The 11615-nt window shown below is 44.3% G+C and overlaps 1 protein-coding gene across 9 annotated transcripts in view; it reads left to right on the top strand.

Moving 5' to 3' along the window:
* Positions 1-11615, top strand: part of cacna1ab (calcium channel, voltage-dependent, P/Q type, alpha 1A subunit, b) — a 252875-nt gene that overhangs the window by 75406 nt on the left and 165854 nt on the right. For 8 of the 9 annotated variants that reach the window (XM_061914716.1, XM_061914731.1, XM_061914712.1 and 5 more), the window contains exons 7-11: positions 4469-4572; positions 4643-4758; positions 4836-4880; positions 7913-8005; positions 8076-8273. In XM_061914716.1, coding sequence (XP_061770700.1) covers positions 4469-4572; positions 4643-4758; positions 4836-4880; positions 7913-8005; positions 8076-8273 — 556 coding nt within the window. The remainder of the gene's footprint in view (positions 1-4468; positions 4573-4642; positions 4759-4835; positions 4881-7912; positions 8006-8075; positions 8274-11615) is intronic. The other variant, XM_061914721.1, reaches the window with a different exon arrangement.

The raw sequence follows: 11615 nt of genomic DNA, 5'->3' as shown, positions 1-11615 counted from the left end.
ATATATATATATATATATATATACACATACAGTATATATATATATATATATATATACACATACAGTATATGGATATAGACATATATGGATGTATAAATATATATACATATATATATGTATGTATGTATGTATGTATAGATTTGATTTTTTATGTGTTTTACATTTTTCTCATCATGCATTGCAGGGGATTTAAATGAATATTATTTTGACTTATGTGTTGTGCTTGGATGTTTTGTTTTTTTATAAGATCCATAAAGTTCAGTGAGCAGGTTTGTGTTGTATGTGACTGTGTGTGTTGACTTTTTGCCTTGGTTTTCATGCGCCATGAGAGGGAAAGCTTGTTTGGATTGGGTCTTATATAAAAATGCTGTGCTACAAATACGTCAATGTGCAATTAATTGTCATTACATGCTTGCAATGTACACGAGATAGTGGAAAACTTGTAGGTATTCATAATTGGGTTGCTGGCACCCCGCCGGCCATATTCCTTATCAAGCTGGTGGCGTTTCGGGCCGTAGTTTGGACAGCCCTGCACCAAACTCTTCCTTTTTTCCATCCTCCTCCTCCTCACCCTGCGCTCTTTTTGTTTGCTCTCTGCCTCCCTCTCCGCCGCCTCCTCGTCCTCTATTCTGGTCCGTCTCGTTCTATATTTAACGTCTTCCTTGATGGATGAAGACTGACCCCGGCGCTCAGTCAGGAAGAAGCCAATGAAAGTTTAATAGAGACAGGCTGCGTGCAGGCGGCGCTCCAGCTGCACCGCCACAGTGATACTCGGGTCAGAACCCGGGACCGTCATCCCGGTGACACATTCTGATCCGAGGCAAAGGAGGATCCATTTTTGCTGCCTGACTCGATGTTGCGTGATTCACCCTGTGAGCGCCCGAACTTATGCTTGAGCTACTTTGAGTACTTGTGTAGCACAAAAGCACTTTCCCGCAAAGTCAGTTGTCATACGTTAGCACGACTTCTGGGCTAACTATTATTAAACGCTCCAAATACAGAAATGGTCCCAAACTGACTGGAAAATACTGCAGATTAATAATGATTCATAGGCATAAACAATGCAGATTCACAAACTAGGTTGTCATGAAGTTAACCAGACCAACAGGAAGTTAGCTAAACTTTCAGAAGGGTTGCTCGGCTACAATAAAAGTATCCAGGCTCCCAGGAAGTTAATAAAGCTGCCAGTAATTTAGCTGGGCTCTCGGAAAGGTAGCAAACTATCAGATGGTTTGCTAGGCGACAATGAAAGTAGCCGGGCTCGCAGGAAGTTAATACAGCTGCCAGTCATTTAGCTAGGCTCTCAGGAAGGTAGCCAGGCTACTAGCAATTTAGCCCCGTCTGACTACCAGGAAGTTAGCCCGACTACCAGGAAGTTAGCCCGACTACCTGAAAGTTAGCCCTACCATCAGGAAGTTAGCCCGGCTAACAGGAAGTTTGTTTGACTACAGGGAAGTTAGCCCGGCTACCAGGAAGTTAGTCTGACTACCAGGAAGTTAGCCCGGCTACCTGGAAGTTAGCCAGGCTCCTATGAAGTTTGCCAGACTACCAGAATTTAGCCAGGCTACAAGGAAGTTAAAATGCCAACCAGGAGGTTAATTAGGCTAACAGGAAGGTAGCCAGACTACTAGCAATTTAACCCGGCTACCAAGAAGTTAGTCTGACTAGCAGGAAGTTAGTCCGACTGCCAGGAAGTTAGCCCGGCTACCTGAAAGTTAGCCCGACTACCTGGACGTTAGTCGGACTACCAGGAAGTTAGCCCGACTACCAGGAAGTTAGCCCGACTACCTGAAAGTTAGCCCTACCATCAGGAAGTTAGCCCGGCTAACAGGAAGTTTGTTTGACTACAGGGAAGTTAGCCCGGCTACCAGGAAGTTAGTCCGACTACCAGGAAGTTAGCCCGGCTACCTGGAAGTTAGCCAGGCTCCTATGAAGTTTGCCAGACGACCAGAATTTAGCCAGGCTACAAGGAAGTTATATGCCAACCAGGAGGTTAATTAGGCTATCAGGAAGGTAGCCAGACTACTAGCAATTTAGCCCCGTCTGACTACCAGGAAGTTAGCCCGACTACCAGGAAGTTAGCCCGACGACCTGAAAGTTAGCCCTACCATCAGGAAGTTAGCCCGGCTAACAGGAAGTTTGTTTGACTACCGGGAAGTTAGCCCGGCTACCAGGAAGTTAGTCTGACTACCAGGAAGTTAGCCCGGCTACCTGGAAGTTAGCCAGGCTCCTATGAAGTTTGCCAGACGACCAGAATTTAGCCAGGCTACAAGGAAGTTAAAATGCCAACCAGGAGGTTAATTAGGCTATCAGGAAGGTAGCCAGACTACAAGCAATTTAGCCCCGTCTGACTACCAGGAAGTTAGCCCGACTACCAGGAAGTTAGCCCGACTACCTGAAAGTTAGCCCTACCATCAGGAAGTTAGCCCGGCTAACAGGAAGTTTCTTTGACTACCGGGAAGTTAGCTAGCCCGGCTACCAGGAAGTTAGTCTGACTACCAGGAAGTAAGCCCGGCTACCTGGAAGTTAGCCAGGCTCCTATGAAGTTTGCCAGGCAACCAGAATTTAGCCAGGCTACAAGGAAGTTAAAAGGCCAACCAGGAGGTTAATTAGGCTATCAGGAAGGTAGCCAGACTACTAGCAATTTAGCCCGGCTACCAAGACGTTAGTCTGACTAGCAGGAAGTTAGTCTGACTGCCAGGAAGTTAGCCCGACTACCAGGAAGTTAGCCTGGCTACCTGAAAGTTAGCCCGACTATCAGAAAGTTAGTCTGACTACCAGGAAGTTAGCCCGACTACCAGGAAGTGAGCCCGACTACCTGAAAGTTAGCCCTACCATCAGGAAGTTAGCCCGGCTAACAGGAAGTTTGTTTGACTACCGGGAAGTTAACCCGGCTACCAGGAAGTTAGTCTGACTACCAGGAAGTTAGCCCGGCTACCTGGAAGTTAGCCAGGCTCCTAAGAAGTTTGCCAGGCAACCAGAATTTAGCCAGGCTACAAGGAAATTAAAAAGCCAACCAGGAGGTTAATTGGGCTATCATGTAGGTAGCCAGACTACTAGCAATTTAGCCTGGCTACCAGGAAGTTAGTTTGACTACCAGGAAGTTAGTCCGACTACCAGGAAGGTAGCCCGACTACCAGTAAATTAGCCCGAATAACAGGAAGTTAGTCAGACTACCAGGAAGTTAGTCCGACTAGCAGGAAGTTAGCCCGACTACCAGGAAGTTAGCCCGACTACCAGTAAGTTAGCCCGACTACCAGTAAGTTAGTCCGACTACCAGGAAATTAGTCCATATATATATATATAAATGGGTATTTCTGTCTGTCATTCCGTCATACATTTTTTTCCTTATACGAAAGGATTTTTGTCGAGAATAAATGATGACAAAAACACTTAATTGAACGGTTTAAAGGAGGAGAAAACAATTTTTAAACATAGTTTATCTTCAATTTTGATTCTTTAAAATTTAAAAATCAACCTAAAAAAAGAAGACACAAACTAGCTGATTCGAATCTTTTTGAAAAAATTAAAAAAATAATTTATGGAACATCATTACTAATTTTTCCAGATTAAGATTCATTTTAGAATTTTGATGACATGTTTTAAATAGGTTCAAATCCAATCTGCACTTTGTTAGAATATATAACAAATTGGACCAAGCTATATTTCTAACAAAGACAAATCATTATTTCTTCTAGATTTTCCACAACAAAAATTTGAAAAGTAATTCAAAAGACTTTGAAATACGATTTAAATTTGATTTTACAGATTTTCTAGATTTGCCAGAATATTTCTTTTATTTTAATCATAATAAGTTTGAAGAAATATATCACAAATATTCTTCGTAAAAAAAAACAGAGGCTAAAATGAAGAATTAAAATAGAATGTATTTATTATTCTTTACAATAAAAAAATAAATATACTTGAACATTGATTTAAATTGTCAGGAAAGAAGAGGAAGGAATTTAAAAGGTAAAAAGGTATATGTGTTTAAAAATCCTAAAATCATTTTTACGGTTGTATTTTTTCTCTAAAATTGTCTTTCTGAAAGTTATAAGAACCAAAGCAAAACAATAAATGAATTTATTTAAACAAGTGAAGACCAGGTCTTTGAAACATTTTCTTGGATTTTCAAATTTTATCTGAGTTTTGTCTCTCTTAGAATTAAAAATGTCAAGCAAAACGACACCAGCTTGCTAGTAAATAAATAACATTTAAAAAATAGAGGCAGCTCACTGGTAAGTGCTGCTATTTGATCTATTATTAGAACAGGCCAGCGGGCGACAGATCTGGTCCTTACGGACCGCTTTGGTGACCCCTGCTTTAGAACTATTAGAACTACCAAAGAAGTTTGCCAGGTTTCTCGGAAGTTAGCCAACCACTAACAGGAAGTGTGTATGTTTTGGTGTGTAAAAGCGTGTTGTGCTGTGCAAAGCTGGACCAAAACAAAAATGACTGTGTGCCTTAGAGCAACGATGTGGAGGGCAGCTCGTGGAACTGGATGTACTACATCCCCCTCATCATCATCGGCTCCTTCTTCATGCTCAACCTGGTTCTGGGTGTCCTCTCAGGGTAGGTGGTTCTAATCCCTTCCCATCCCTGGTTTCCCCGCCACCTAAACGCTTTGCTCCGCCTGTGACAGTGAATTTGCCAAAGAGCGAGAGCGGGTGGAGAACCGGAGCGAGTTCCTCAAGCTGAGGCGGCAGCAGCAGATCGAGCGCGAGCTCAACGGTTACCTGGAGTGGATCTGCAAAGCAGGTCAGCTTGTTGCCACGGTAACCCGCTATACCGCGAAACTGATGCCGCACGCTAACGGGTCTGTTTCTTGCTTCCAGAAGAAGTGATTCTGGCAGAGGACGACACCACTGGGAACTTTGACGGTAACGCCCCAGCCGCCTGTCCTGCTAACTACGTTCTTCAGTGTTTCCCACAGGACTGCCATCTATTTGTGGTTAGCCAGCAAACCAGGAAGTTAGAAAAGCTACTAAGGAAGTTAGCCTGGCTACGAGGAGGTTAACTGGGCTATCAGGAAGTTAGCCAGACTACCAGGAATTTATCAAGACTACCAGGAAGTTAGCCAGACTACCAATATGTTAGCTGGGCTGCCAGGAAGTTAGCCAGATTACCACGAAGTTAACGAACCTACAAGAAAACTAGCCTGGCTACGAGGAGGTTAACTGGGCTATCAGGAAGTTACCCAGAATAACAGAAGGTTAGCCAGACTACAAGGAAGTTAGCCAGACCCCCATAATATTAACCACACTACCAGGAAGTTAGGCAGTCTTCTAGGAAGTTAGCCGGGCTGCCAGGAAGTTACCCAGATTACCACAAAGTTAATGAAGCTACAGGAAAGTTAGCCTGGCTACGAGGAGGTTAACTGGGCTATCAGGAAGTTAGCCAGAATAACAGAAGGTTAGCCAGACTACCAGGAATTTAGCAAGACTACCAGGAAGTTAGCCAGACTACCGATATGTTAGCCGGGCTGCCAGGAAGTTAGCCAGATTACCACAAAGTTAATGAAGCTACAAGAATGCTAGCCTGGCTACGAGGATGTTAAATGGGCTATCAGGAAGTTACCCAGAATAACAGAAGGTTAGCCAGACCACCAGGAAGTTAGCCGGACCACCATAATATTCACCACACTACCAGGAAGTTTGCCGGGCCGCCAGGAAGTTACCCAGATTACCACAAAGTTAATGAAGCTACAAGAAAGCTAGCCTGGCTACGAGGAGGTTAACTGGGCTATCAGGGAGTTAGCCAGAATAACAGAAGGTTAGCCAGACTACCAGGAATTCAGCCAGACTACCAGGAATTTAGCAAGACTACCAGGAAGTTAGCTGGGCTGCCAGGAAGTTAGCCAGATTACCATGAAGTTAATGAAGCTACAAGAAAGCTAGCCTGGCTACGAGGAGGTTAACTGGGCTATCAGGAAGTTACCCAGAATAACAGAAGATTAGCCAGACTACAAGGAAGTTAGCCAGACCACCATAATATTAACCACACTACCAGGAAGTTAGGCAGTCTTCTAGGAAGTTAGCCGGGCTGCCAGGAAGTTACCCAGATTACCACAAAGTTAATGAAGCTACAGGAAAGTTAGCCTGGCTACGAGGAGGTTAACTGGGCTATCAGGAAGTTAGCCAGAATAACAGAAGGTTAGCCAGACTACCAGGAATTTAGCGAGACTACCAGGAAGTTAGCTAGACTACCAATATGTTAGCTGGGCTGCCAGGAAGTTAGTCAGATTACCACAAAGTTAATGAAGCTACAAGAAAGCTAGCCTGGGTACGAGGAGGTTAACTGGGCTATCAGGAAGTTAGCCAGAATAACAGAAGGTTAGCCAGACTACCAGGAATTTGGCAAGACTACCAGGAAGTTAGTCAGACTACCAATATGTTAGCCAGGCTGCCAGGAAGTTAGCCAGATTACCCAAAAGTTAATGAAGCTACAAGAAAGTTAGCCTGGCTACGAGGAGGTTAACTGGGCTATCAGGAAGTTAGCCAGAATAACAGACGGTTAGCCAGACTACCAGGAATTTAGCGAGACTACCAGGAAGTTAGCCAGACTACAAATATGTTAGCTGGGCTGCCAGGAAGTTAGCCAGATTACCACAAAGTTAATGAAGCTACAAGAATGCTAGCCTGGCTACCAGGATGTTAAGTGGGCTATCAGGAAGTTACCCAGAATAACAGAAGGTTAGCCAGACCACCAGGAAGTTAGCCAGAACACCATAATATTCACCACACTACCAGGAAGTTTGCCGGGCTGCCAGGAAGTTGCCCAGATTACCAGGAAATTAATTAAGCTACAAGAAAGTTAGCATGGCTACGAGGAGGTTAACTGGGCTATCAGGAAGTCACCCAGAATAACAGAAGGTTAGCCAGACTACCAGGAATTTAGCAAGACTACCAGGAAGTTAGCCAGACTATTAATATGTTAGCTGTGCTGCCAGGAAGTTAGCCGGATTAGTAATTAGTAGTAGTACATTATATTTATATAGCGCTTTTCTCTAGTGACTCAAAGCACTTTACATAGTGACACCCAATATCTACGTTACATTTAAACCAACGTGGTTGGCACTGGGAGCAGGTGGGTAAAGTGTCTTGCCCGAGGACACAACAGCAGTGACTAGGATGGCGAAAGCGGGAATCGAACCTGCAACCCTCAGGTTGCTGGCACGGCCACTCTACCAACCGAGATATACCGCCCATACACACACATAAGTGAATTCAAGCCATACTTGGTCAACAGCTATACAGGTCACACTGAGGGTGGCCGTCGTATAAACAACTTTACCACTGTTACAAATACGCACCACACGCTGAACCCACACCAAACAAGAATGACAAACACATTTCGGGAGAACATCCGCACCGTAACACAACAGAAAAAATATACAGAAACCCTTGCCGCACTATCTCTTCCGGGATCCCCCCCGCCCCATCTCCCGAGTTCGGAGGTGTCAAGGTTGGCAAGTATGAACGTGTCTTGACTGGCTCCACCCAACCCCTAGGGTTCGATCGAACCCAGGTTAGGAACCACCGCTCCAAAGCCACTTTTTTTTAACTTCAATTGTAAATGAAAAGTAAACTGTTAGACTTTTGAAGTGTGTTGTGAGGTCGTTCTATTCCTTTATGGCTTTATAGGAAAAGGCTGATTGTGCAAAAAATTGTTTTACATCTGGGTACGCTACACTGCCCCCTGGTGGAGGCTGGTGTGTTTCTAGGTGTCACAGCAGATGTAAACTGGGCAAAGTGCTTAAGTGGCGCCGGTGCAGCGTTATTTAGGGTTTTCGGGAGGGGAACTGAAATTCGGGACTCTCCCGGGGAAATCGGGAGGGTTGGGAAGTATGGTGCGGAGTTGTAGCTAGGCGCTCCATTCCCAGTCTAAACCGGCTGCTGTCGTCACGCTATAGGTTCCAGACGAAGGCCGACCATCAAAACCAAGAATAACAAGACGGAGCTGCTCAACACGGAGGAGGGCGAGGACAGCATGGGTGATGCCGTCGGTAGGCGCAAATGCTTGCTAGCAACTCCGATGCTAAAGGCTAAAACATCACTCGTCCGCCCGTCTTTCAGGCTTCGCCCGCTCCAGCATCAAGAGCGGCAAGGACGGCTCCACCTACAGCAAGAAGGAGCGCCGGCTGCGCTTTTTCATCCGGAAGATCGTGAAGACGCAAGCGTTCTACTGGACGGTGCTGTGCCTCGTGGGCCTCAACACCATCTGCGTGGCCGCCGTGCACTACAACCAGCCCGAGCTGCTCTCCGACTTCCTGTGTGAGTTACGGCCGCCGTCTTGTGCTACATGTTAGCATGACAGTACCATCAAGTAGGGCAGGGCAAAATGTTGAAAGAGTCATGGTGGACCACAAATGGTTAGAGCTAGGGTGTCAAGCTCATTCTAGATGGGGGGCTTAATGGAGAAAAATCTACTCCCAAGTGGGCTGGTGAACTCAAGGGGAACATTATCACAATTTCAAAAGGGTTAAAATCAATAAAAATCAGTTCCCAGTGGCTTGTTGTATTTTTTTAAATTTTTTTTCAAAATTTTACCGGTCCCCGAATATCCCTAAAAAAGCTTTAGAGTGCTTGATTTTAGCTATTTGCGATGCCACTATCCATTTCCCTGTGACGTCATACAGTGCTGCCAAAGTAAACAAACAACGGCGAATACCACAGCAAGATATAGCGACATTAGCTCGGATTCAGACTCGGATTTCAGCGACTTAAGCGATTTAACAGATTACGCATGTATTGAAACGGATGGTTGGAGTATGAAAGTATTGAAGAAGAAGCTGAAGCTATTAAGCGAATAGCTATTGACGCTATTCATAGCCATAGCAGGGCGGAATAGCTGCGTTAGCATCGCCGGTAAAAAGTGCGGACCAAACGATCAGGACTTTCGCATCTCGTGACACTGGAGAAACTTAAATCCTTCGATTGGTAAGTGTTTTTTGTAAACGTAATATAGTTGCAAATGCATCTGCAGGTTATCCATACATCTCTGTGCCACGTCTGCTTTAGCACCGCCGGTAAATAGCATGTTAGCATCGATTAGCTGGCCGTCAACATCAACAAAACTCACCTTTGTGAATTTGTTGACTTTATAGTTGCAAATGCATCTGCAGGTTATCCATACATCTCTGTGCCATGTCTGCTTTAGCACCGCCGGTAAATAGCATGTTAGCATCGATTAGCTGGCAGTCACGCCGCAACCAAATATGTGTGATTAGCACATAAGTCAACATCAACAAAACTCACCTTTGTGAATTTGTTGACTTTATAGTTGCAAATGAATCTGCAGGTTATCCATACATCTCTGTGCCATGACTGCTTTAGCACCGCCGGTAAATAGCATGTTAGCATCGATTAGCGTAGCATGTTAGCATCGATTAGCTGGCAGTCAACATCAACAAAACTCACCTTTGTGATGAATTCGTTGACTTTATAGTTGCAAATGCATCTGCAGGTTATCCATACATCTCTGTGCCATGTCTGTTTTAGCACCGCCGGTAAATAGCATGTTAGCGTCGATTAGCGTAGCATGTTAGCATCGATTAGCTGGCAGTCACGCCGCAACCAAATATGTCTGATTAGCACATAAGTCAACATCAACAAAACTCACCTTTGTGAATTCGTTGACTTTATAGTTGCAAATGCATCTGCAGGTTATCCATACATCTCTGTGCCATGACTGCTTTAGCACCGCCGGTAAATAGCATGTTAGCGTCGATTAGCGTAGCATGTTAGCATCGATTAGCTGGCAGTCACGCCGCAACCAATTATGTCTGATTAGCACATAAGTCAACATCAACAAAACTCACCTTTGTGAATTCGTTGACTTTATCGTTGCAAATGCATCTGCAGGTTATCCATACATCTCTGTGCCATGACTGCTTTAGCACCGCCGTTAAATAGCATGTTAGCGTCGATTAGCGTAGCATGTTAGCATCGATTAGCTGGCAGTCAACATCAACAAAACTCACCTTTGTGATGAATTCGTTGACTTTATAGTTGCAAATGCATCTGCAGGTTATCCATACATCTCTGTGCCATGTCTGCTTTAGCACCGCCGGTAAATAGCATGTTAGCGTCGATTAGCGTAGCATGTTAGCATCGATTAGCTGGCAGTCACGCCGCAACCAAATACGTCTGATTAGCACATAAGTCAACATCAACAAAACTCACCTTTGTGATTTCGTTGAATTTATCGTTGCAAATGCATCTGCAGGTTATCCATACATCTCTGTGCCATGTCTGCTTTAGCACCGCCGGTAAATAGCATGTTAGCGTCGATTAGCGTAGCATGTTAGCATCGATTAGCTGGCAGTCACGCCGCAACCAAATACGTCTGATTAGCACATAAGTCAACATCAACAAAACTCACCTTTGTGAATTCGTTGACTTTATCGTTGCAAATGCATCTGCAGGTTATCCATACATCTCTGTGCCATGACTGCTTTAGCACCGCCGGTAAATAGCATGTTAGCGTCGATTAGCTTAGCATGTTAGCATCGATTAGCTTGCAGTCAACATCAACAAAACTCACCTTTGTGATGAATTTGTTGACTTTATAGTTGCAAATGCATCTGCAGGTTATCCATACATCTCTGTGCCATGTCTGTTTTAGCACCGCCGGTAAATAGCATGTTAGCGTCGATTAGCGTAGCATGTTAGCATCGATTAGCTGGCAGTCACGCCGCAACCAAATATGTCTGATTAGCACATAAGTCAACATCAACAAAACTCACCTTTGTGAATTAATTGACTTTATAGTTGCAAATGCATCTGCAGGTTATCCATACATCTCTGTGCCATGTTTGTTTTAGCACCGCCGGTAAATAGCATGTTAGCGTCAATTAGCGTAGCATGTTAGCATCGATTAGCTGGCAGTCACGCCGCAACCAAATATGTCTGATTAGCACATAAGTCAACATCAACAAAACTCACCTTTGTGAATTAATTGACTTTATAGTTGCAAATGCATCTGCAGGTTATCCATACATCTCTGTGCCATGACTGCTTTAGCACCGCCGGTAAATAGCATGTTAGCGTCGATTAGCATAGCATGTTAGCATCGATTAGCTGGCAGTCACGCCGCAACCAATTATGTCTGATTAGCACATAAGTCAACATCAACAAAACTCACCTTTGTGAATTCGTTGACTTTATCGTTGCAAATGCATCTGCAGGTTATCCATACATCTCTGTGCCATGTCTGTCATTGCCGGTCAAATGTAGAGACACTCTGGCACATTCAATGGGGGTCTGGCGGCAGACACTTTGGCATCTTCGGGCCAGTGGTGCAACTTGAATCCCCTCCCTGTTAGTGTTGTTACACCCTCCGACAACACACCGACGAGGCATGATGTCTCCAAAGTTCCAAAAAATAGTCGAAAAAACAGAAAATAACAGAGCTGTCAATAAAACAACTTATAAAAATGAATTATTTTTTTTGTGATAGTGTGATTGGAGCACATACTTGTTGGTCACAAAGAACATTCATGAAGTTTGGTTCTTTTATGAATTTATTATGAGTCTACTGAAAATGTGAGCAAATCTGCCAGGTGAAAAGTGTACATACAGCAATGTTAATATTTTCTTACATGTCTCTTGGCA

This window comes from Nerophis ophidion, linkage group LG01 (assembly GCF_033978795.1).
Source record: "Nerophis ophidion isolate RoL-2023_Sa linkage group LG01, RoL_Noph_v1.0, whole genome shotgun sequence".
NCBI classification, from domain to species: domain Eukaryota; kingdom Metazoa; phylum Chordata; class Actinopteri; order Syngnathiformes; family Syngnathidae; genus Nerophis; species Nerophis ophidion.
Note: the sequence above shows the minus strand (reverse complement) of the source record. Positions and strands in the feature narration are given on the sequence as shown.